General features: G+C 38.6%; 1 protein-coding gene across 1 annotated transcript in view; it reads left to right on the top strand.

Moving 5' to 3' along the window:
- Nucleotides 1–407: 407 nt before the first annotated feature.
- The window catches only part of Grip1 (glutamate receptor interacting protein 1), a 607772-nt gene continuing 580385 nt past the window's right edge, over nucleotides 408–27794 (top strand). Inside the window, exon 1 of the mRNA XM_042699087.1 lies at nucleotides 408–641. Within this exon, the coding sequence (XP_042555021.1) occupies nucleotides 584–641 (58 nt within the window). The 5' untranslated portion in view covers nucleotides 408–583. The remainder of the gene's footprint in view (nucleotides 642–27794) is intronic.

Genomic DNA, 27794 nt, shown 5'->3' on the forward strand with positions numbered 1-27794 from the left:
CGCAGCCTCAGTCCTGCCGCTGGCGGAGAGCTTTGTGCGAGCCGCCGCGGCAGCGAGTCCCACCTGCTGGCGGCGGAGAGGCTGGGAAAGGGGAAGAAGGAAGGAGAGAAGGAGGAGGACGGAGAGGGCGAAGAAAGAAGGCGGCGGCGCCAGCCTCCTCCTCCCGCCGGCGCCCACCTCCCGGGGGCTCGGTCCGCAGTCCCGTGCTCTCGGCCTGCACGGGTCCCGCTCCGCCTTCCCCCGCCCCCCGGCCCACGCCGGCCGGGCCTCCCCGCCACACCGCGGCCGCCGCCGCCGCTGCAGCCCCTCAGCCTTCGCCTGGCGCGGCCCGGCCCCACGCCGCCACCGCCGCCGCCGCCGCCGCCGCCGCCCGGAGCCCGGGCGAGTTCTGAGGGGAGCGCAGGGGCGCGCGGCGCCGCCTCCATGCGTCCGGGAGCCGCCTCGGCGCCCCAGCCCCGCTGAACAACCCCGGGCGCGCGGCGGCCCGGCCGAGACGGCGAACGAACGAGGAGGCGCGGCGAACCCCGGAGAAAGGGAGTGAGCGAGCGGGCGAACCCCGGAGCGAGCGCCGGGAGCCGACACCATGCCGGGCTGGAAGAAGAATATTCCCATCTGCTTACAGGCGGAAGAGCAGGAGAGAGGTGAGTGAGACGACCGGGCGGGGGAAGGCGAGGCGCGGGGGGGCGGGGGGGGGGGGGGGTCCCGGCCCGGGGGCCGCTCCCCCTCCCCCTTCCCCGTGCCGCCCTCTCCGCGGCGACTCCGGACCTGTCCAGCGGCCGGCGGGGGAGGGGCGCCGCGCCCGCGGGGGGGGGGGGCTGGGGCCGAGCCGGTGGGGGGGAGCGTGGGGGGGGGGCGTCCTGCGAACTCCGAGAGGTTTCATCCATTTATTTTTCGGGGTGTGGGTGGGGGGGCGAGGAGGGAGAGGCATGGAGCCGCCGCCGGGGACTGGTCGCTGGGGGAGAAGGTTCTCTGATGGAGATGTTGGGGAAACTCTGGTTTCCCCAGGGCCGGCTCGCACGTGGAGCCCCGGGCCGGCTGTCTTGTGAGCTGGGCTTTGGGGGGGGGGGGCGGCGTGAAGATGAGGATGGGGATCCTTTGGCAGTGCTTGAAGTGACTTTTCAAACTTTCCTCCTCCTCCTCTTCTTCTTCCTCCTCCTCCTCGCGCGGCCGTCCCCGCCTCCAGCTGGGCTACCCCGGGTGTTGTTGCCTAGCCCAAAGTTGCTGGAGATTCATAAAGAAGGAGACGGGGGAGGAGGGAGTGGAGTGTGGAGGTGGGAAGGGGGCGCTGCCGCTAGTCTCTGGAGGGGGAGGGGAAGGGGAGGAAGGAGAGGACTGTCCCCTGGCTGAGGGTCTGGGTGGCCTGGGAGATGAGTGCAGTCCCCACTGCTCCAGTTAATACCGCAGGACTGCGGGCTTTACCTAATTGCTGTCTATTTTCATTATAAAAGGCGGCTCTCTGTGCCAGGTGGCTTGCAGACCTTTTGTGCTTCAGCCTGACAAGTGTGCCGGGCAGACTGCTTGAAAGTGACTCGCGGGGAAGAGCGTTGAAGGCCTTTTCCGTCTCCCCCCCCCCCCCCCCTTTAAATGCTTGATTCTGTTGAGGTCATTTGATGGTGTTTGAATTGTACCAGAGGTTGGCCAGGAGCTCAGTTTGGTAACCTGGATATGATGTACCCAGTGCACCAGAATTTCCTATGTACGCCCCAAGGGGCAAGGGTGTGTGTGAAGTGGCTCCTCTAGCATCCAGAGGGACCCTGGGTGTCAGCGTCCGCTAGCATTTATTCCATACTCTGTCTACCTCACCCTGTCCTGGTTTCAAGGAAAATAATTTAGGATTGAATGGGTTTCGGGATGCAGGGTCTGTCTGCTTGGGTTGTGGCAAACAGTTGGCTCTAAGGGGTAAATGATGCTGCATGGTGGGTGGGTGAGGAAAGCAGAGAGCCGGTCTGATCTGCAGAGGAGGCGGATTTCAGGAGAAACCCTGCAGCTTGATGAGCTGGTGTGGACCTTGGCTTGGTGATTGGGCATGCCAAAAGTTTGAGGCTTTTGAAATAATGCTTACTGCCGAAGATCCAATGTACAATTTCCAGTTTTTCTCTAGGTGGCACAACCTGTCTTTGGTTTCTATCCTGTTTAATGACTCAGGGAATTTATCCCCTTTTAATCACTTCCTTGTTAAATGTATGCATTTGTTTTCAGCACACTTTTTTGGAGGGCAGGTGACCTTATATTTACTTAAGAAGGCACCCCTGCTTTAGAAAAGCTTCTTTATCATATCTTACCTTAAAAGTTGCCAATAGTGGTGCCAATAATTTATAGCAAGGTGAAAGCCCTAAGTGTTAGCAGTCTGTCAAGAATGGAGTGTCTGTCCCATCAAGTAAATGTCACAATGCACTTGATGTTAAGTGTAAATCAGTTTGATAAAAAAAAAAACCCACAGTGCTGCAAACAAGTTTTATCAGACTGTTGAAGTGTGTTGATTTTTGAATTGTGACACAATGTACTTGTGTGTCTTTTAGAAATATATGGTAACCTTGAAAGATGATCACAAAATCTGCTTGGTGGAGATAAGACTGAAATTCCTCCAGAACATAAATATGTCAGAAATTGGACTGTCTTAGCTTCTCCAATAGGAGAAAATGAGGAAGGTTTTGTTGCTTGAAATCTTTTGTTTGTTTGTTTGTTTTCTTACTTTACAGATGTCTTCTTGCTTATGAGATGCATTTCTAAATTACATTATTATTTTAGTTATGGCATATGCTTGAAGTCCTGCTTTATTGGGAATATATAAATATTTTTTGTTTCTTTAAAAATTTCCTGTCTACATAGTATTTGTTTATGTCTTAATTGTGTGTTTTATTAAAATGAATTTATATGCCTACATGACTTTTAATAACATAATTTTATTGTAAAGTACTGGGCAGCGTTTTTATTTGTATTTGAAGTCTGATTGTGTAGAGCTATTTTCTCCTTGGAAATTAAAAATTCCAGTGATTCAAATGGTGTTAAGTGCTTTAAAGATATAAATGAAAAGATTGAAACTGTCAGCTTAGGAAAATAATAAACATGGAACCTATCTATTACTGTTGATCAATGGGTCAGTTTCCAGTCCCTTTCTATTAAATTTTGAAGTTGGTTAGGTTTATGGGACAATGCCTTCCTCCATGGTACCCTACTTCTTGAGCCATGCATCCAGTCCACAATGGCTTTTTTTACTTTTGTGCTAGTATTGGGGATTGAATTCAGGCCTAGGTGCTTTTTTTTTACTCACAGCTGGCACTCTACCACTGAGCCATACCTCCAAGTCTAGGTTTTTGGTGGTTAAGGTAAGAGTCTCTTGGACTTTTTTGTTGGGGCTGACTTTGAACTTTGATCTTCAGATCAGTTTCCTGAGTAACTAGGATTACTCAGCTCTTTTATTACTACATTTGCCTCAGTTTACATTTAAATATCCTAAAACCCATTATGGAGAAAACTATAGCATGGCATTTTTCTCAGTTAGATTTCATTTAGTTGAATCTCCTTCTGAATTAAAACAAATACAAAATGTTAGTTGTTTGTGTATGTGAATGAGAATGTATCTATATCATTTAGTGCTATTTTATTAAATTCTAATTTTAAAAAATTGAGGGAACATGCTTTCTTGGTATTGTCACATAAAAGAGGGTTGGCTTATCTAAGTAATTTCATGTAATGCTTACCCACCATTCATAACAGGTTCATCTTGAAGGCCTCTGTCAAGATGTTGAATGAGCTATTGTGATTGCATGCAGTGCTGAGCAGAGAAACTGTAACATATGGGTTGTTGCAGTAAATGCATTCACTTCCAAAATGACATGTTAAGACTCAGCCATGTAAGGTGACACAGTATTAAAATTCAGAGCACATTTCTCTGTCCTCCCCCCGATTTTCTGCTTGAGCTGCTAAATCCAATCCATTTAGAAGACACCAAGTACACTTTTTGGGTAAATGTTTTAGGAGAAAGAGAAATTATTCTGAAAATTGTTCTGTTTAAAATTCCTTCTCATCAAATTAAATCAAGCGATTTAATGGTTGTTTTACATCTGCTTATTAACTGATCACGTGTAGTAGGAATATACTGGTTTAGGAAACTTTAAGTACAAGGAATAGGAACCTCTGTAAGTAATAGTGCTTTTCTTGCCTCTGACTTGTGTGGCTTCTGTTGGTAAATGTTTATTGTGTTTTAATAATGTGTAGTCACAATTTGAAGTCAAACATACTACTTAGGAAGATTATAAGTTATCTCTGCAAACATACTTCTTGCTATTTTATTTTTGGGGAATAGAATGATAGTAAGTGGTATCTTACTTATTTTAAATTTATATTCAGACTTAATATATGTTATCCGTGAACATTATCTAATTATAAAGATGTGATAATTATGTGATAAATTTCACAGCATATATTCACTGGGGGAAATGTATCCCTTTTTTAAGAAATATAGTTGTTCACACTTTTGTGTTTTGGTTTCTCATATCTTTTAGAGGTCTACAAGTGAACTTGAGAGCCTCCTCTAAACTTCTTGTGTAAAATTGTTATGTGTGAGATTTTGCCTGTATTTTTACAAGTAAAAATAGGTGGATATTTTCAGATATAATTAGCTTTTTATAAAATATCCATGACAAAGCACAAGGGACTTAAAAAGGTTGCCTTTACCTTTGATTTGTTTAATTTTTACACCACAAAGAGATCTGGTGATATTACCTCACAACCTGCTTAGTAAAATGTACAATTTGAAATTTGAGTTTTAGTCAGGAAATAATGTGGGGGGAAAAGAGAAGAAATACAAAGAGCTAGACTCTAGTGGTAAGCACTGTGTTAGATATCCATGCATTGCCTGGTATAGTTCTTTGGTACCAACATGCCTGTAAGGTAGTCATTATTAGTTCCTTTTCAGATGAAGAAACTGAGATTCAAAATTAGTAAATTTGTTTACGTTGAAAATAACTCTTATGATTTAGCGTACTTGTTTCTAAAATAAAATTCAAGAAAGAAATTATATTTTCTGAAAGAAAGCTTGTAGCATTTTATTCATTATTCTATCTTGCATTACTCATTTATTTTTTTCTCTTGGAAAAAAATGCTACTATGGAATCTTCATGAAATTATTGGGAAGAGTTTTAATATTTTTATTTTATTTTATTTTTTTGGGTCCGGTCATGGGGCTTGAACTCTGGGCCTGGACGCTGTCCCCCAGATCTTCAGCTCAAGGCTAGCGCTCTACCACTTGAGCCACAGCGCCACTTCCAGCTTTTTTCTTTTTGCTTATGTGGTGCTGAGGAATCGAACCCAGGGCTTCATGCATGCAAGGCAAGCGCTCTACCACTTTCCCAGCCCGGGAAGAGTTTTTTAAGTTACATATATTCAAATGTACTCAGTACTTCTAAAGGTGTTTATTTATTTATTTACCTTTGACAAACTGACTTTGCAAGATTGGAGCATTAGTTTTATCAGTAAGGATTGAAACTTCAACATACTTTTTAGTAGAATTATTTGACTCATCTGAAAAACAACTCATTAAGTTAAATGGCATTTTCCCCCCATGAAGGGTTTGACATAATTACATAGTTTTCCTTCTTTTTAAAGGGTGTTAGACATGAAGGCAAGAATTAATGGGAATTGTATGTTTTTCACTGTGGTGATTTGGTAAATAACTGCATTGTCAGAAGCCAATGCTTAATTTAATTAAAGTCATATATCTGAACTCTCAGCCTGGCTACCAATAGCCAAACAAAAGGACTTCAGATAATGTTTTCCTCTGTAGCAACCCAACTGGTTCTTTCATGAAGAAAAAGAATTATCAACTTATATTAACAAAGGAAATTGAGAATTGTATACCATGGGAATTTAAGCTGTTGTATTAAATGGTACCTGATGGAAGACTGTTTTAAACATTTAAAATTTCATTTGTTAATTTTCAGTCAAATTGCTGTAGTAGTTAGTTAATAATGTAAAATATACAAGGAATAGTAATACAAAGTAGCATGTCTAATAGCACTATTCAGATGCAAATACCAAACCTGTTTCAATCACTTTTGTTATCATTTTTTTTTTGCCAGTCTTGGGGCTTGAACTCAGGGCCTGGATGTTGTCCCTGAGCTTTTGTGCTCAAGGCTAGTGCTCTATCACTTGAGCCATAGCTCCACTTCTGCCTTTTTGTTGTTAATTTGAGGTAAAGAGTCTCATGGACTTTTCTACCTACGCTGCCTTTGAACTGCATCCCTCATATCTCAGCCTCTTGAGTAGCTAGGATTACAGACATGAGCACCAGCACCTGGCTTGGGTTATCTTTCATAAAGTTTATTTCTCTCTAAATTCAAAAGTTTCCTAAACCTATTGATCTAAGTTTGCTTATTCAAGAAGCCAGATTTTTTAGGTATGACAGTAGTTAGAGGATGCTATGAGTTTTAATGAGAAAGTTAATGCTGTCTTAATATAGCTTCCATTTAAAATGCACTTGGTTTAATTTCTTATCACCCTTTATTTCAACAGTGATAAAGTTTAAGCAATAAATGAGGAATATGGAGAAGATATAGCTTGTATCCTAGATGTATTTCTTGGTCTCAGCACAGTGTTTATTGTTAACAAGTCTAATGACAAGTTAACATGAAGTCTGACAACATTGAGTTTAAATACACTTTAGCAGTTATTTATGTAGTATTTTAACTTCTCAAAGCTTTTGTACTCTGTTCCTTAAGATGAAGACAAGTAACATCGCTTTTATGTGAGGATTAAGTAGAATTAGCAAATGTGGAAGGATTTACCATAGCATAGCACATTGCGTATACTTTAGGCCTCAGTAATAGCAACTGTCATTACTTTTATGCTACCTTGATATATCTATATCTCTATCTATATCCATATCTATATAGATCTATATCCATCTGTATCTATCTATATCTATGTATCTAGAGATCTATAGATATATCTGTAAATTTAACACCTTAGGGTATTCTGTTGATGAAATGTTAAGTATTTAATTCTTTAAACGCTTCATAAATTAGTAGAACAAAGAAAATCCGAGCATCTTTTGAAAAGCTACACCAATCTACTGGTCACCTTTGTGATCTTAAATACAAAACCCAGTATTAGCACTGGAATTTGGTAGCTGATTGAGGCTATACACTACAGATGACACTACTTGGTGTCAAAGGCTGTTTTTAATATATGTAGTCCTCCCAGCACAAAGTTTTGTATGACCACATTATTCTTTTTTTTTGGGTCCGGTCATGGGGCCTGAACTCTAGGCCTGTGTGCTGTCCCTCAGCTCTTCAGCTCAGGGCTAGCGCTCTACCACTTGAGCCACAGCACCACGTCTGGCTTTTTTCTTTTTGCTTATATGGTGCTGAAGAATCGAACCCAGGGCCTCATGCATGCAAGGCAAGTGCTCTACCACTGAGCCACCTTCCCAGCCCTGACCCTATTACTCTTTTCTCCACTCTTTCTCAGATGAGTCCATTCATTACAGACTTGGATGTGGCCATGCCAGACCCCTATAGAACTTTCTATATACCTACCCTCATGTTTCTCTAGTTACCAAACCATTGGCAAGTAACATGGTTTTCAGCTTGAGACCCATTTTGAATAGTATTGGTTTGTCATACATAGTTAGAATTGAAGAGATTTTAAAGGTGCATGTGTTTGTGCAAAAATTTACACACTATGTTTAGAATATACAAACAAAATATTTTCTGTAGCTGCTTTTATCTTGCATTAATTCTATTTCTACTGAAATGGAAAACATCTGATATTGTCAATTAAGAACACATTAGTCCTAGTTTAAAACTTTTTGGCAGTATCTGTAATTTCTCAAGGGTTTTCCCTTCTCTTGTTCCCAAGATTGTGTTTCTGTGAAGGACCAAGCTTAATATCCTCAAGCACTGGGCGAAAGGCATTTTATTCATTGTGTGACCCCCACTGTGTCCACTGTGCTGTTTGTTTGGCATACTTGGTGACTGGGCGCTGTGCCCTGGTATCCACTGAAATGAGGCTGTTCCTGATTGTTCTTTTGAATGCCATTCTGGCAGCTGGTTTGGACTTCCTGGACCTGGCCTTTGTGTCCAGTTGTGAGATTCTTGTAGTCTGTGACCTTCCACAGAGGCCTTGCTATTTACCTGTCCTATCAGCATTTCTGTTTTTCTCCTGGAGCTAGAGATTACTTAACTGTTTCTCATGAGTCCAAATGGAATTCCTGAGATCTTTGGTGGCTTCCTTAGCTCCATCTGTCTGAAGCATTTTCTGTACATACTGCCTCTGTTGGTTCAATATCATGTTTAATACTGCATGTGCTAAATCATATTCTGTAATGCTTTCAAAACTACATAGAAATTAGCTTTTCTTCCCTTTTGACACTTGTGAAGGGTTAATTAATCAGTGCCCTATTAGGGCATCCTATTTGCTAGTTAGGTGCTCTACTACACAAGGCATGCCCTTTGTCCTTTAGTTATTTTTGAGATAATAGCTCACATTTCGCTTAGCCTGAGCTGAACTGTGAGTCTCTTTTGGCATAATTGGAACACTAAATATATACTGCTACATCTACTTGTTGGTTAAGGTAGGGGGGCCTTGAATCACAAGTCTCCTGATCCCACAGTAGCTAGCATAGCCGAATGAGCCACTGTTCTTATCAAGGAATTTTGAATCCTTTCAGGGTATCTTATGCCTCATTTTTCCCCCTCTTCTTCCATTTTTTTCTTCTTTCTCTGCTGCTCTAAATATCTGAAGTGATTTAAGTGACTTGAAAGCTTAAACTAAAGGGACAGGGGTCAGATTGGTAAATGAATGATAAAAGAGAAGGTAGAGTCTTGTTCCTATGTGAGGTGGGCATGTCCTAAAGATTGAAATATCAGGGAAAAAAGAAATAGGGACAAATGGCTTACCAGAGATGACAGACTTTGAAGCTGGCAAGTATTTTTGATAATACCTTTTTCTGGACTATCTTGTACACAGACCTTTCTTAATAGTTTTACTAGACACCTGCCCTTCATTAGCAAATGTCTGAATATGAGTGGTCATATTATTATAGTTGGTAGTGTACTTGCAATGTGGATTTTTCTAATAGCTTGATGGATTTTTAAAAGCTTATTTTAAATTTTATGTAAAGATGCATAGCATAGATTCCAGACATACTTCAGACTTCTTGCATGAATTGTTAAGACTTGAGAATATTTTATTCTTTTTACTGTTGAAGAATTCATCTTTACAGCTGTTTAATATAGAAACCTTTATGAAATCTTATACACAATTTCACAGCATAAATTAGTAGCTTTTGTCTTTTTTTTGGTACAGTTCATCATTTGAAGGAAAGGCAGTGAATATGATTTTCACCTGCTGGTACATAGAAAAAATAGTAATGAAGGGCTGGGAAGGTGGCTCAGTGGTAGAGTGCTTGCCTCGCATGCATGAGGCCCTGGGTTCGATTCCTCAGCACCATATAAGCAGTAAAAGCCAGAAGTGGTACTGTGGCTCAAGTGGTAGGGCACTAGCCTTGAGCCGAAGACCTGGGGGACAGTGTCCAGGCCCAGAATTCAGGCCCTACGACCAGCAAAAAAAATTAAAAAAAGAAACAGCAGAAAACAACATAGTAATATAGTAATTTGTTGATTCTGTATATAAACTGTGAGTAGCTTCTCTCCCTAGTATCTCTGATAGTATGTACTTATCTCTGATTACCAACATCCAAAACATTCAACATCCAAAAATTCCAGTGAAAAAGACTAAGAGAAGTCTATGAATTGCCTTTTGAAATCAAAAGTAGTTAATCATAAGGATTTCTATATTGCCCTCTTTCTTCAGAAGCCTTAGGATTATTGACTGCAAGAGAGTGACATTTGAAACAAGATTTTTTTTCAGTTGAATTCAAGTATTTAAAAAATGTGTATGAGATGAGTGGTAGTGGCTCATGCCTATAATGGTAGCTACTTAGGAAGCTGAGACCTGAGGATTGCAGTTTGAAGCCAGCCTGGGCAGGCAAGCTTGTGAGACTCTTATCTCCAGTTAACCACCAAAAAGCCAGAAGTGAGCTGTGGCCCAAGTGGTAGAGTGCTAGCCTTAAGCAAAGAAGCAAGTACAGAACTTAGGACCTGAGTTTAAGCTCCAGGACTGGCACCAAATACACACACATAGACACACACACACACACACACACACACACACACACAAACACACATATACAGTTACTACTGAAACTTATAACCAGGATAAGTAAAAACTTGTGTGTGTCTTCAGTCATTAAAAAAAAAAAATGTAATATAGTCCTGAGACCAGAATGTGACAACTACTGTCATAGATCTTTTCATTGACATAACTGCAATCCTCTGTCTTGTTTCCAAATATCCAGCTCATTACTCAACACCTGTCTTTCTAATTCAGTCTCTGTTATCCTGATTCATATCTTTTAATCACAACTGGGACTTGAAATGCATTAGTGCTACCTCCTCTCATCTCCCTTTATATCCATGACTCTCTTTTCCTATTTCCCATCTTCTAAATTAATTTTCTTCATAGAATATCTTAACTTCTTAGGAATACTCGTAGTACCTCTACTTCCTCATTTTTAAGGTCGTCCCTGAAAAACCTGGTTAAACTCAAGTTATCTACCACTCTGTCTTGCTTATGTTGGTGCAGTTTAACACAGTTGGAGAAAACCATCTCACTAAGCTGACTGGTTTCACCTTCATTTCATGAGCACTCATCCCAAATAGGCCTTCAGTGCTGCTGATTTGTCAAGCTACTTTCCCATGGCCAATTCATTTATGCCTCTTTTCTTGGTTGACTGTCACCTTTCTCAAGACTCCAACACGTCCTCTTTCCCTTCTCACCCTTTGCTCAATACTTTGCTTCTTATTTCGCGTAGAAAATAAAAGGATCAGAAAAGAGCTGTTTTCATATATGCCCATGTATTTTAACTTTTCTCCTGTCATTGGGACTGATCTATACACTCTTCTCCAAGGCCAGCCCTAAATTGTGTACTAGAGACCATTTTCTTCAGCTCACTCAAGGATGTGGTCCCAGCAGGTTCTCTTCTTCCAGCATTACAAAATTCTCTTTCTTTACTGGACTGTTTCTCTTCAGCATACAAATGTAATATTGTACCTACTCCAAAAAAGCTACACTCTTAAGCTACATACCTTCAGTTTACACATTCCTTTTCTGTTTCCTTTAATAGAAAATACCTTGAGAGATAGGTATATATTTACCTGATAATAGTTCTTAGTCTCTCTTGAACTTAAGTTTAATTAGGTTTTTATGTCACGTTCTGTCTCCTCTCAGGATAAACAATGCCCTTCATTATTTGTAGATGTAGCACTGAGTTCTCAATTATGTTTTCTTTGACCAGTTGGCAGCATTTGAGATAGTACTTTGTTTATATTAGATATGGTGTTTAAAAAATTGTGCCAAGAGCAATGCTATTTATTTACTTTTGGAGTTACTGGAGTTTGAACTCAGAGCCTTGTGCTTGCTAGGAAGGCATTCTACCACTTGTGCCTCAACCCCAGCCCTCATTCTTGATTTTTAGAAAAGAAATGAAGACTTTATCTAACAGCTTCATTTTGACCAGTAAATAATAACATGCCAGTAAAATGAATATTAGTATGTTTTGTTCTATTCTTTTTTTTTTTTTGCCAGTTGCTCAGGGCCTAGGTGCTGTCATGGAGCTCTTTTGCTCAAGATTAGCACTTTACCACTTTGAGCCACAGCTCCATTTCCAGTTTTGAGTGATTAATTGGAGATAAGAGTCTCACAGGGACTTTTTTTTTGCCTGGGCTGGCTTTGAATGGTGATCCTCAGATCTCAGTCTCCTGAGTAGCTAGGATTATAGGTGTGAGCCACCAGTGCCTGGCTTACTTTGTCCTATTCTTTCCTAAGTCAATTCATGTACTATTTTCTCTCTGAAGTGAAATAAAAAAGTAATTTCTAGTTCAATTGTTTATTGTGTCATTTGCTTATTCTGAATATGAAACACAGGAAATAGTGTTTAATTAGTTTTCTTGCTTATTACTGAAACAAATAGACAGTATAGTTATAGGGCAAACTTATTAGAGAAGAAAAATAGTCACTTCATTTAAGGTTGTTTTATATGTACATATACTCTTTTTTTAAATATATATTTTCATTGTAAAGATACTGGGGTTACAGTTGCATGAGTAACTAATGAGTACATTTCCTATCGAGCATTGTTACCCTCTCCTTGGTTTTCCCCCTACCATCCCTTCCCTCCCCACCTCCACAACTCCTCCCTCCATCTGCCCCCAAGTTGTAAAGTTCATTTTCAACATAGTGTCTTGTACATCTCGTTGTTAAAATGGGTCAACCTGTATCCTTGTTTTAGCATTTTGTTATTTCTCTTCCCCTCCCCAAATTAGAAAGATGTATATACAAAATACAGGGCACCAAATAAAATACAGTGATAACAGGGGTTATACTATGGGGGAAGAACATACAAAAGAAACAAAAAAAAAATCACATAGTACTTTAAAAACAACAGAGACAAAGATAAAAACTCTTGTGTCCCTATCTTGAGGTTCATTTCACTTAGCATCATCTTATAGGGTCATATTGTACAGGTATTATTAATCATACATTTTTGTCATTAGATACAGTGGATTGCATGGTGGACAGTTTCAAAGTATAGCTATCAATCATAATTAAATTAAAGCAATTGTTTTTTATTTTTCCCCCTTCGAGCACATCTTTAACAGCTGACGATCCCAAGCTCCTACTTTATGTAAACTGTCATCTGGTGTATTTATGTCCTTTTTTTTGTCAGTTGTGAGGCTTGAACTTGTATTTATGTTCTTAATCCTTCCAAGGCCACATCCTATTTCTCAGTTACCCATTTAATTTCTTTTATTTCCAAGGGATTATGCTTGCTTCCCCCTTACGCCTCCAGCGCTGGAATACCAGAATAACAATCAACTCTACTACTCCACTATATTTCTTTATTTCTTTCCCTTAATTCTTTCTCTTATTTTCTCCCCCCTCCCTCGCCCCCCGAGATGCCTAGTACAGCACTTCTCAGGCATTCTACAGACACTTGTTGGTTGTTTGCTTTAATCTTCTCCCTCCATTCTGTTTAACCTGAGGAAGACTCCAGAATGAACCAAAGATCTCTCATGGATTTGTTATCATATAATGGGTTAATTAGATTTAGAACGTATGCAGTGGATGAGGAATTAATATTTGCTGATCAAAATTTTGCCTTGTGTTATGGGATGACAAACTAGGAAATTTAACTTTACTGAGGTTTTGTCATCAGAGTTGGCTTTAAATACTAATATCCTAGCTGGCTCTATGGTTAAACAAGTCTTTGATCTCTCAGTTTCTTCTTTTATAAAAGGATCTTAATGACACATATCTTTAGAATTAGTTAAATGTTGAGTACAGTATCTATAAAAATAGCTGTCAGTGGCGGACCTTGAGTATTGGAGTAAATGTAGAGCAGTGAAGTTTAGATAAGAGAGTACTAATTGCAAGATTATATACAATGTGGTGGCCAGGTTTCCTGATCATTCTTGAGGGTACAGTTACCTGAAGGATGGTTAGAATGTGGGTTTCAGAATGTTTGGGGATCCTCATACCATGATGTTTACAAATTTCACTTGTTAAAATAAACACAGCACATTAACCATTTGTTTAAAGTAACAAAAAATGATTAAGAATGTAACACAGAAACTTATCTAAGCTAATTTGTGTGAAATTTAAAGAGCACTAAACTCATTATAGAGTTATACATACCTGGATTGAAGGATTGATTTTTAAACCATATACTTCCATTTATTTTATTGCCGGTATATGGTTGTGCTTGACATTAAGTTGTTGAATCACAATTTTCCAGTTCTCTTTATTTGAAGAATATCTTTGTGCTGACAATATATTAAAAAAGACAATGCAAATAGTAAATGAACTATTACTTTTCAATGTAGAGAATCTATAAGCTATCATTTTTCTTTTTTAATTTAATTTTATTGTCCAGGTGATGTGCATATGTAAGGTAGAGAACATTTGTTTTCAAACTTGTTACCGCTCATTTTTCTCCCACATTTCCTCCCCCCAGACTCCTCCAAGATATACAGTTCATTTCCAACATATTGTTTTGTGAGTATCAATATTGCATTGGTTCACCCTATTTTTTCAATGTAGAAAACTTATAAGGATTCAGTGATTGAGATTTACAGATTAAAGCAAAACAAAAGCAGAAGAGCTGTTCTCTGATCCAAAATTATGGCAAGCCTCATCCTAAACCTAAGGATATTCCTTTTGCCAGTAAAGATCTGTGACACTGGCTGGATCCTTGCATTATCTTAGTTATTAGGAGCCCCCTTGCTTTCAAATCCACTGACAAAGTCTGTCTCTTTATCTCTACTATAATTCTTGTCTAGCTCATTCTGCTGAATCTCAGCACAAAGCAAATAGGTACCTTTACTTGAGAGACTTTCATTTATTATTAAGATCTGTGCTGATGACACCATCCACTTGATACTTGGTTGCAATCACAGTACAGTTTAGGAATCTTGCCAATCCATTCAGTTGCTACATTATCACTAAAATCAGTTAGAATCATTGTGATAGTTAATTCAAGTTTTCACTTGTAACTCCTTTTACGTATTGGACAGATCTTCAAGTAGAAATTAAAAAAATTCATCTGCAGAATACATTGGCCATGCCTTCAGTAATTGATAATTGAAAAGTAGATGATTTGGGAAGCAACTTATTAGTGTCCATGGGAATCTCACATGCTGAGGTACAGTCCAGCTTTTGTGACTGGGGCTCACATTAGGGTCACATTCCACTCCATCTTCTGGCTCTGCCTGGGTTCCTGTTTCCTGTTTCTGGTGAATGGTCCATTATTTTTCATTGTACTTTACTTCTTGCCCATACTTCTCTGTAGACTCAGACTGACTAACATCTTTGAATGTTTTCTACCTACCTGTGCTTCCTCCAGACATGGGAATTTTCTTGTGTCTCAAGTGCATGCCTTGTCTAGTAGCGGTCAGGACCCCAGAGTGCTGCTTTTTCGGTTTTTGCTAGGATCTGACATATTCTTCATTCCCTCTTATCTGTCTGAACAGCCCAGACTCTGATCTTCATTTCTTCTGTGTTCTGTGAATACTAATAACTGCAGAGGTTCTCAGAGTGTTCCTGCAAAAGTTCACTGTGCTCTGTGTGTAGGTGAGTTGGAGACCAGGGTAAAGCAAGGTTCAGAGATTGCCAAATCTATTTGATCATAGAACTCCTTTCCAGTTGGAGCATCTTGTAGGGCAATGTAGTTCAGAACACAGGTAGAGAAATCCTGCCAAGTAGAATGTTGGTGATATTTGGAGCTTGAATAAATCTTAAGAACAGGTGTTAGTCTTTTAACAACAGAAGAACATTAGTGCTGTATAAGGCTTGATTCTCAACTTTCTTGAAAATTTCTCTGTGCTTCTGTAGTATCACACTAATGAAAATCTTTTTTCTAAAGTTTGGTGTCTGGTTACTGAGTATGCCCTTGGTAGAAACTCTTTTCTCATTAATCAAGCAAATTCAGAATTTATTGAGAACCTCTACTGCATGTCATATGTTGTACTACATGCCCAAAACTCAAATAAAAACACACTAAGTCTGCCCTTGTAAAACAAATTATACTGTACAATGATCATTTTATAAAGTTGGTCCTATATCAGCCAATTATTTTGTTTTTCTTCCATTGTAAGCCTAAAATTCCTTTAACAGGGCTTTATTCTATTTCCACTCCAAATAATGAAGGATCTCCTAAGGGTTAAGAAGCATTTTCTAAGTGTCTTAAAAGGGAAAATGTAGAATAAGTTAAATGAAAATTCAGTGGTTTTCTATGTCTAAATATAGCAAAATTGAAAGACAAATTGTAAACCAGAAAGAACCTTAATGACCAAGAATTTAATATCCTAAATAAAATGAGCACACTATGGTCATAATGAATTTATTAGATGAATAAATGAATGGATGAATGAATCATAAGCAGCAAGGAACAAACTTAGTTTAGTAGAAAAATATGTAAATGTGGGCAAATCACAGAAATAAAGTAAAACAAAATAATAATAAAAAGATATGTTGGGGATGGGAAGGGGCTCAGTGGTAGAGTCCTTGCCTCACATGCATGGGGCCTTGGGTTCGATTTCTTAGCACCACATAAACAGAAAAAGCCAGAAGTGGCACTGTGGCTCTAGTGCTAGAGCACTAGTCTTCAGCTGAAGAGCTGAGGAACAGCACCTAGGCCTAGAGTTCAGCCCCCATGACAAAAAAAAAAAAAAAAGACATAAGTCCAAGTATAAGAAGCCAAAAAATAAAAATCCAATGAAATTTTAACTTTTTAAATTGAATTTGACACTTAATAAAGCTCCTGTTATCACTATTGTTAATAACATTTTGTACTACTTAGTTTAATATAACAACTCATCACAAATAGATATAGTTCTCTTCATTTTTAACAGTGAACATGAATGAGGCTTGAAGGATGAGTCGTAGTTAATATAGTTAAGACTTACTATTGTTAAGACCTTGGAACCAGACACATTTGAGGAGTTAAGACTTGAACTCTTACCTGGCTGGCTCCAAAGTTCCTTGTTGTTACCTACCACGGTCTTCTTTTTTTTTCTTTTTTGGGTCCGGTCCTGGGGCCTGAACTCTGGGCCTGGGTGCTGTCCCTCAGCTCTTCAGCTCAAGGCTAGCATTCTACCACTTGAGCCACAGTGCCACTTCCGGCTTTTTTCTTTTTGCTTATGTGGTGCTGAGGAATCGAACCCAGGGCCTCATGCATGCAAGGCAAGTGCTGTACCACTGAGCCACCTTCCCAGCCCCCCCCCCCCCCCCCCCCCCACGGTCTTCTTTTAACAGGAAAAATGTCATGAAGTATGATTATGGTAAATTGTTTACGAGGAAGAGATAAATCTACAGAACAGTAGATTCTTTCACATGTGTACTCTTAAGCATACTTTATCCATGGAGCAAAACTTGGAAGGATGTGTTTGATAGCCTGAGCAGTACTTATCCATGACTTTTGAGAATTTGGTTGACTTTTAGTTTCTTTCTGTTTATCTGTACTTTTCTTCCTTTCTTTAATGGTTCTGGGAACTGTACCCAGAGACTTGTGCAAACTAAACATGCGCTCTACATTGAGCTACTGTTCTACCTCCCATTTATTTGTACTTAGTACAGATTAACTGTACTACAGTCTGCGTAGTGTGTGTGTGTGTGTGTGTGTGTGTGTGTGTGTGTGTACAGTGTTATAAACAACATTAAAAATAACCACTTTTCAAATTTTTTGTGTATGCATGAACATGACAAAACATGTAGAAAGCATTTTACATAGAAAATATTCACAAATCAAAATAATAATGCTGAGGTATAAAGAAATCAGAGTGAATGGATAAATTGGTAAATGATACTAAGTAGATAACTAAGTACATGAAAATATAAATTCCTAATATATAACTTGAGGGAATACTTAATGGTTGGAATTGAATACTTATAAATCAGACCATCACAAAATAAATATTTTTCACCTTCATGATTAGAAAATCAGTTATTGATTGATTTTAAGAAGAAGATTCACAGTGCTCCTAAAAGGTATCCTGAGACAGGTACTCCACAGATACTACTTTGGAGAAAACAATTGGGTGGTAAATACCAGGAGTCTTAGGATTGTTTATACAAATCTTAACCTGGAACTTCACCTTCTGGTAAGTCTATGTTATTATGAAAAAGTTTATCCACAAAGATATATAGTATTGCCTATAATTGTGAAAAATGAAAGCAATCTAAATGCATGCTGATATTCTTACAGGGCAATAAATGATAGGCTAATGTTCTATTGATGAATTAGCTAACAAATATTCATTGAGTGCTTATACTGGGCAGCATTGCTTTGGTGCCAGCAAGACAACAGTGAGCAAAATGGGCAAATTTCTGATATGATTTACTACATTTACCATTTCCAATGCGATACAGAATAAAATACAATATTAAAACTACAGAATATAAAGTTACATATATTGACCACTGAGTTATGAAAAATAGAAAAAAGCTTGAAAGGAAATATGTGAAAACATTACTGTCTTGCAATTCGCAATTCAATCATGAATTTTTTACATACTATTTTTGCTATTTTCCAAATTTCTGTGATAAAAATATATTGCTTTTTTGAAAAATAAATATAAGGCTTAATTGCCATTAGTTATTAAATGCTTACAATATTCTATTTATATAGGAAAATAAGAAATTATATATAAGCAATGATGAAAATTTAATAGATCTAATTTAAAATACCAAGATTTGTGCCTTTATCAAGCTTCTAAAACATTTTTGGTTTTACGGATATATTTAAAGCCTTTAAATTGCTGCTTGCATTAAAAATGCGTCTGTAGTAAATGGTAATTGTATATTGAGCAGATAGAAACTTCCATTTGACAATATGAAAAGTCCAACACAATGTCAGTTTGATTAAGTAAATGCAAATTTAACAATCTAGTGGCTCTTTACACTTCTTATTTTAGATGTCATAAAGTTAGCAATAATGCAATTAAAATCCTAAAAATGGCTATGTAAGAAAATGGTATTTTCTTTCCTCTTTTCTTTTTTTTTTTTTAAGTATATAGAGGAGTTTACATTCCCACTCAAGCATTATTTCCTATACTGAAGGCTCTCTCTGCTGTGATCCTATGTAAACATTTAATTAGGTTCAATACTTACACATAAATTTATTTTGGGTAATTAAGTTGTGTTTTGAAATGTTTAGGTTGATTCCTTTAAGTAGATATTGTTTTTATACTCTATGTTTGAAAACAGATTTGAATTAGAAGTATAGCTTTAACTTCAACTTAAAGATCATAAAAGATTTTTTTCCGGGCTGAGAAGATGACTCAGTGGTAGAGTGCTTGCTTCACATGCATAAGGCCCTGGGTTTGATTCCTCTGTACCACATAAGCAGAAAAGGCTGGAAGTGGTGCGGTGGTTCAAGTGGTAGAGCGCTAGCCTTGAGCTGAAGAGCTGAGGGACAGTGCCCTGGCCTTGAGTTCAGGCCCATGACCGAAAAAAAAAAAAAAAGATTTTTTCCACAGTTCAAAATACTGAAGACAAGGTCAGAAAATTCTGTGGTTTTGGTTGCATCAGGAGTTATGAAATGCTATGTGAATGTACCATGAGATCACAGTACAGTTAGCACAAGATATCAGTTGCTAGTAAAGCAAAAGTCCAGCAATGGGCTTTGAAGTTATATCAACTAGCCTGTGTAGAGCAGAATCTTCATGAATTAGATATTGTTAAAATTACTTTTCTCATTAGGGATCCTAGGATTTTCCAAAGTCAAGTTGCAAGAGAAGGGGAGAAGTGGGAAGAGAACCTATGGCCCCACATCTAAGAAGTACGGGATTTGAACCCAGTTGGGAAGTGAAGGTCACCTAGAGTGAGTTCAGGTTATTTTCTCCCTTGTTTGATCAGAAAATAAAGTGGCATCTGCCATACTCCCATCCCGAATTTTTTTTTAATTGTGAAAATATTGTACAGTGGGGTTACAATTACATAGGCAAGGTAATGAGTACATTTCTTATCAAGCATTGTTGCCTCCTCCTTTGTTTCCCCTTCCCATCCCTTCCCACCTCCCCCCTTGCCCACCACCCCTCCCCAGCCAAAGTTGTAAAGTTCGTTTTTCAACATAACGTCTTGTACATCTCATTGTTGCAATGAGTCCACCTGTATCCCTATTTAAACAATTTGTTTTTTCCTTTCCCCTCCACAAATTATACCAACATCAAATACAGTGAAAACAGGGGTTATACTGTGGGAGAGGGACATACCAAGCAACAAAGAAATCAACTTATACATATGTTAGAAACAATCGCAAGAAAGAAAAAAAACATTTGAGTCCTTATCTTAGGGTTCATTTCCCTAACATCACCTTATCTGACCTTTTCTGCTTGACTCAGACATATACTAGTAATTGCAAATAAGGGAAACCATGGGACCTGTGTTTCTTTGGACCTGGCTTACTTCACTTAATATAATTTTTTCCAAGTCTTTCAATTTCCTAACATATGGGACAATGTCATTCTTTCTGATGGAGGCATAGAATTCCATTGTGTATATATACCACATTTTCTTGATCCATTCATCTCCCATCGCGAATTTATAAGTGATCTTCTCTTTCTGACCTTTGTAAAGACATGCTCTTCATGGGGGTGTACTTCTGATATTAGAATGAGTATACCAGAATTGGGAGTTTTGTTTTATGGGTTTTAATGTTCCTCCTTTATGTCAGTTTCTCTAATTGTGACCTAGTTGCTGTCATGACATGCAAGGGGGTGCTGACACTCCTGGAAGTGTCACCAACATTTTACTTATACTGGTGACATAAGCCCTAAGCCAGTTTGGGGTTTATTATGTCCTAGCACAGCCTCCATCAAGGGTCTTCACTATTCCATTGCCACTATCAAGTGTTTTTGGGGTGGGGGTGGGGTGATATTAAGGTTTAAACTCAGGACCTCATACTTGGGTTGGCAAGCAGTCTACCTCTCAATCTATGCCTCTAGCCCTTTTCACTCTAGGTTGTTTTTCACTAGTGTCTTTGTTTTTTTCTCAGGCTCAGCCTTGGACTGCCATCCTTCTACCTATGCCTTTCCTTTTGTATACTTGGGATAGCTGTGGCTTTTTTGTTTAGCTGTCATCTTACTAATTTTTTTTCTCTGGGTTGGCCTTGAATAGTAACCTTCCCAATTTTTGTCTCTGGAGTAGTAGGGCTTATAGGAGTTAGCTAATCTGCTCTACCAGCCTTTTTCCTGATGCATCTGCATATGTGAGTTGAAACTCAAGACTCATTCCTTATTGTGCTTATTATTCAGGCAGTCTCACTCTGGCTTACTCTGATATCTACTTCAGTGTAATATGCAACATCCCCAGATTCAGTGCAAGCTCCACTCTTTCTTCTCATGGCCTTCATTATGGCGTTTGAGGAAAACTGCATCCTGTAACAGGCTGTTGAGATGGAAGAACAATAGTATAAAAGCAATTTTCTCAAGTAATATAGCATTTCCTGTTTGCTGACTTTGCTCTATTTTCTTGCTTCCTTAAAAATTTAGCAAAAAGTCATATGGGATCTTTTTCCTTCTCCTTTCCTACATCTCTCTACCTTATCCTAATCTCATTTTATTAATACCATCATTGCCATTTGCTCGCTAAAAAAGACACAATGTAATAATTAACGTTAATTATTAAACTGTATCTATATTGTGCTGTATTTCATTTTTTTCCCCCAAGCAATCACAAAGGCAGGATTGAGAGCCTTAGCTGTTGAGATGGCCTGCTTCATTCCATCCATTAATAAATAACTACATAAGCTAAGGAAAGTCTTTGAATGTTTGCTAATGTTTGAAATGGAGGTACTTATTCATATCTTTCTCATTGAGTTATTGTGAAGATTAAGCAAAATAACATATATAAAACTCCTAGTACATAGTCAAAATTTGGTCAATATAAATAAATAACTTGTTGGCCAACTCCATGTCTCTGTGTGGATTAGTATATTGTAAAAGCATAAGAAATATGCACCCAGGGCATGGATTTTGTTGTATGATTCTTTTAGAGTTTCTCCCTCCCTTGATGTAGAATAGTATATTGTATGTTTCTAGATTAGCATCTGTTTAAATTCTAAAACAGAAACAGTATGACAATCACAAGAGGAGAATTAAAAGTAGCTGGTGTCAGCTTCAGCACAGCAGAATGAGATGAAGAGTCCTTATAATACATAATGCACCCTGGGAATCAACAGGAATTTTACAGTAATTATAATTATGACAACAGTTTGTACTAGCTTTTTATTTCAAAGATTTTCAAAGGGAATGCCACTTAAGAAATCTGTAAGAAAAATATTTTTAAATGACTTTTATTTTCTGTAAAAGGTGAAATTGAGCAAGAGAATGGTAGAATAGCTTCCCCCAGAGAATAATATGAGATCAATAAGTGGCAAATCCAAGCAGCTTAATTTCTGATTTACTTCTTTGTATCTACAAATCCTAGTTCCTTCAAGATGGGAAAAATTTGCATATGGAATTTAAGGGAAAATTCTTTGGATTAAGTTCCTTAAGTGAAAGAAACATGCTTTCCCTCTGCAAAGACATTTAACTGGTAGAAAAAATGTTTCTACACACACACACACACACACTCTCTCTCTCTATCTCTCTCTCTCTCTCCTTCCCAGGAATGAATTGATGGAATGAGCTCTTGGGAGAAATTGGAAACATGATTAGCTTTTCTCTTAGCATTAATGTGTATTTCTCGTTCTTATAGACTTAAATATTCAGAATTAATAGGCAAAATCCCTTAAGATTAAAACTCCCTGCTCTATTATAAAAGGTTACTCAGGGTCAGCCTTGCCCGTTGGACCTAAATGAGTTATTTCAATCAAGGCTGAGAAATGCCTTTGAATTTTATCCCAACAGATTCTTTATCGGCTCACTGTTTGACAGTCCACTTCAGAGATGATTCATTCTTCTTTCTCCTTCTCCTCTTCTCCTTCTCCTTCTCCTTCTGCCTCTCCTCTCTCCCCCTCTCCCTTTCTCCCTCTCCCCCTCTCTCCTCCTCCCCTTCTCCAACTCCTCCCTCCTCCCTCCTCTCCAGCTCTTCCTCCTTCCCCAACTCCTCCTCCTCTTCTTCTTTTAAATAAGCTTCAGGTTTCAGATCTTCTGTGCAGATGCAAGTATGCCCACTCAACACAGCTCTACCATGTTTAGTACCATCAGTAACTTATAGTAATCTATGAGTGAGTTTATGACTCTTTTGGGGACTATGGAGTTTTGTTGGGCCTTCTAAGTACTACAGATGAAGACTTTTGATTGTTGGGAGAACTGAGATATGATAGAGTGATGGCCCACAATGGACATGGGGCTGCACTGGCAAACTGAGTGGCTGGAAGCAGAAAGCCATGCAGTTCCCTCCCCATCCCTGGCCCTAAGCTAGCTTTCTGTTCTCCAGGGGAAAAGTCTTTCTTTCACCTTACGACTTAAAACTTTAAAAAAAAATTTAACTATTTTTCTTTGGTAGTTGTACAACAGAGTTGCCATTCAAAAAAGCAGTTTATGAGTACAGTATCTCTTCATCAATCTCATCCCTTTCAACATTCTCACCCACCCCTCCCACCCCAACCGTGGAAGGAGGGTGAGGATGTTAAAGGGAAATGACACAGATCAAGATGCATTGTACACATAAATTGTTTTTTAAATAACAAAAAAATTCTTAAGACTTTCAGTTGTATTGTTAGGAGGTGCTGATATATTTTACTTTTACAAGCTTTGTATCATTTGCTCTTATACTCTGAGAAGAAAGATATTTGGGCACTGAGTTGAACAATTATAGCTGTAATGAAACTGGAAGATTTCCAGACTCTTTCCAACTCCTCATAAGAGAATTTAGGACTTTTGTTCCCCAGATATTAGCCATTCTTCCTAGTAGCAGACTCCAGAAGAGCAGTTCATGTAATAAAGTAATTTGTAGTTCTTAAGATGATGAGAATCTAAAGAAGAGTATAGGCTTCCTCAGTTCCAATGGTGGCAGTGGAAGTGCCAGCACTCACCAGAGGCCCTCACTCAGGGCTGTCATCACTCACACCTGCAGAGCAAGCCTTGGCCTCTGCCAGTGAGTAGCACACACCTGCCAGCCCTGTCTACTCACACTAGCCAGGCCGTTTAAAGCCAAGACAATAGGCAGATGGCACTACCCTGGGATCCTTTGTCATTCCAAATTGTGTTGTCATGTGGATAAGTCTAGTGGTCCTACATGAGGCTGTTCTCCACTTACTTCCTTGCAACTTATATGAGAGATGAATTCAGCTCCTCTACATTTTTGTCTGGACACTGGCCTTTTCCTTCTGACTCATACTTAGAGTCCAGCTCTGTGTTGCTCTCTGTGCCATTTCCTATGGCTTGGCTGCACTCTTGCCATCATCAATCAGTTGTGGTACATCCCCTCCCACTCAGAGCTATCCCTTCAGTCTTCACTTCTGGCCTGATGTTCTCATAATTGTTCTAATAACTAATTATCCTCAGTCCTGGTCTTCTTGCCACTGGTATCCTGGTCTTCTCCTAGAGCTATGTTTGATGATTGAAAAGGTAAGAAAATTTAAAGCCAGATGCCAGGTGAGAGATTAGAAAATTAAGACACTTAAGCTTTAGGATAGAACAAATAAAGAAACAAAGCACCTGGCAGAGAGATAAAGATGCTTATATCCTCTGAGTTGAAATAGAATGCAATTACTGGGTTTTAAGATCTCTTTGAGCTTCTGCTAAAGAAAAATATGAAGAGATTGAGAAAAGTTCCATATTTCAATGCTGTGAGGCTACCTTATTTTATTACCTTATATAGAGAAAGGGGTTTCATTTTAGGATGCTCTTATGGCCCAAACCTTGTCTGATAATAATATACTTAAAAAATCAGTAGGCCCCAATGAAGGATACTGTAGTTCACATTGCTCTGCGGTTAGCTCGAAAGTTGTATGCATTATATATGCCCTCAAGGAACTTAAGAGTCTAACAGATATAGCATCAAAACATGCAACATAATTATTTTGTTAATTAAAAGGATTTCTTTTGCTGTGGGGTTTCTTAATTTCACATCCTGGCAAAGGTTATGATGTTGTTCACATGTTGAGCACTTGTCTAGCAAGCATGAAAGCACCAAAATCTTTTTCCTAACAGAAAAATTGAAATTGTCAAATTTATTCACAATAGTCCCAAACAGATTCAGAATGATATTCAGATACCAAGCTATGCTGTGTGCCAGGAAATGGTTTTGGGGTATTTACTCAGATTTATTGTTTTGCTTGGATCACCACCACCACCACAACTACTAATCCTTCTTCTCCTTCTTCTCCTTCCTCTCCTCCTTCTTCTCCTCCTTCTCCTCTTCCTCCTCCTCCTCCTCCTCTTCTTCTTCTTCTTTTTCTTTTTCTTTGTCATCATCATTGGTCTCCTCCTCCTCCTCCTCCTCTTTTTCTTCTTCTTCTTCTTCGTCGTCATCATTGGTCTCCTCCTCCTCCTCCTCCTCCTCCTCCTCTTCTTCTTCCTCCTCCTTCTCCTTTATTCTTCTTCTTCTTCCTCTTCCTATTCTTCCCCCTCGTCGTCCTCCTCCTTTTTCTTCTTCTTTTTTTGATAGGAGAGAAAGGAAATAATTCTTTTTCTTTCTATCTCCTTTCTAGTTGAAACTGAAGGAGGACTGGTACATTGGACTTAATAGCATAATTAAGATTATAAATAATAGTAACAATGATAATACAGTTCTCTACAGTAATAGAACCAATGGGGGTGGGGGAAAAAGAAATGTGGCATAGAGAGAAAAGGAGGGAGGGAAGAAAGGAAGGAAGGGAAAGGAGGAAAGGCGAGGGAATGGGAAGGGAGGCAAGGAGAGAGATATGATTATATGATTGATTGATTTTAGGGATTTGGCTTACAATGTCGATTGTAGAAGCTTGGTGGTTTGGGAGTCCAAAATCTGAGGGGAAAGTCCAAGGAAGAGCTATAGCTTGAGTCTATGTGAAAAATTCCTCTTGCTTTGGGGAGGTAAGTCTTCGTTTTATTACAACTTTTCATTGATTAGATAAAGCCTACACACATTTGTGAGTTGTAATCTGTTTACTCAGTCTATCAATCTCAGACAAACAAAATAATAAACCCAAAGCACACATTCATAGAAATATCCAGGAAAAAGATCACTTGATCAAATCTCTGAGCCATGTGGCCAAGTTGACACAATAGTAGCCATAAAAGTAACCAACCTTTATTGTTCCTTCTGAGCTTTATTTCTGTCAGCTTTTTAAACAGTACCTGTCAATTGGATGTCTCTGTTCCACAGCTGGGGAAACCTTAGGGATGATGCAGATGAGTTATCTGCTCAAGTTCATAAGGAGGTATTAGAGCTGGGATTCATATTTCTTCTTCATTTAGACATGAAAATGAGAGGTTACTGAGAACCATTGGGAGTCTCTTGAGGAGAAAGAGCTTTGAGTTCAGATTGCTTTTATTTACTGAGACAAAACAACCTTTATTGCAATTACAATAATGATTGTAGTAAGAATTTATATGAGTCCTTGCATGAGAGGGTTCTAAGGCTCTGAAAACCACTTGAAAAATTATTGACAAACTAAATAGTGTAAGTTTAAAAAGATATATGTCTGATGTTGAGAGATTTTCTTTAGCTATGTTCAAGATGATTTCAACTTGCTGGAACAGGGACTGGTCCCATGTTATTGGAACATACTTCATTTGAATCTTGCTAGGAAGTAGTCTAGAAGGGATAAGGCACACATACATTTTAGCTATCTATCAACTATCAGAAACTCAACTAATAGCCAAAGAACTTATAGCAGTGCATATAGATGGTGAAAATACTTGGACTATAATAGAGTTGTGTGTTTGAACTCTGAAACCCTGGTTTCAAAGATGGAAGCAGTGTGAGAGACTGTGGGTTAGAAGTGTGGAGGAGGAAAGGCTTGGTAGTGTGCATACAGCCTGAGAAATAGTAGCTGATTGACTAAACTTGTGTGTGTGTAAAAGCAAACATAACCTGAAAGAGCCCAACAGACTTCATTTGGCATATGTTAAAACATCATTTCCATTTGACAGGACCTAGTAATTGTCATACATACAAACTATGAGGAGCTTAAATCAGATCTTGAGCTCTGTAATTAAGCAGGTGTAGAATTGTGCAGTGTGTGCTGCTGGATGGATCCCTTGGAAAGTCAGTAAGATGTTTTAGCGCTTAAAGGCCAAACATTTATTTATCTGGAAAGAGGCTTCTCCATAGGTGTTTTTTGAAACAATAATGATTGTCATGAGATTCTTTGAATTCTTTCTATTGGCACAGAACAATTAATGCAAGCCTCTTTAGGAAATGGAGCTTTTGGCCTTAATTAACTTTTGACTAGCACTTATGTTGGCTGGTGTTTAAATAGCATTAACTAGCTGTGTAGAATTTGTTTCCAGTGTTAGAATTGAAATTCTTCCCAATTGTGCAGATAACCTCTCTGCTTTTTATCTTGCCTCAAATAAATTTGCTTTTATTTTATATACTTTTAATGAAAGTTACTATTTAGAATTCATTATTTTTTTGGGGTGTGTGTATTTCTGTTAGTATGTGTCATATTAAAAAAAACAAGGTCTGTTTTCTTTTATCTAATTTGTATCTCACCTATCTGAAATAGCATGGTAATTAAGCTGTGACTGAAATCAAATGGTATGTGTACCAATTGTAATTGGAGAAACTTCTCAAACTATCAAAGATGTGATATTCCACCTGACCCCAAACATACATTTTTAGTTAAGCTCTGATATTCAGTAAGTATTTATAACTTTTAAGTTTTTAAGACCTGCTTTTTCTTTTCATTTTAAAATTGAGATGTAAGTGCTGAGTGTGTATAGTTTGTGGCTATTTCTTGTAACATATTTGTAGGGATTTAGGGGGATGAATTTGGATATGTTGCTGTAGTGAAAATTAAAGCTTTGCCTAGTACATCTAGTATTGATCTAGTGAGTAAAGAGTCATGCTACATTAAAGTATTGATTGATCATATTTTTAAAGGTCAATGCTGGATCATCTGAGATAAAATACGTCTTTGTAGCAATTGAGCTAATTCCAAGGGTTAATGCCCTTATAATTTGCCCAGAATCTACGTTTGCTGAGATGGAGCAGGCAGTTGTCTGAGTGATAATATTTCTGAGATTTTCTTCACCAGCCTCGTATTTCACAATCATATTTTGAGGAGCAAAACCTAAAGG

The sequence above is a fragment of the Dipodomys spectabilis genome, unplaced genomic scaffold (assembly GCF_019054845.1).
Source record: "Dipodomys spectabilis isolate Male_0828 unplaced genomic scaffold, ASM1905484v1 ptg000234l, whole genome shotgun sequence".
NCBI classification, from domain to species: domain Eukaryota; kingdom Metazoa; phylum Chordata; class Mammalia; order Rodentia; family Heteromyidae; genus Dipodomys; species Dipodomys spectabilis.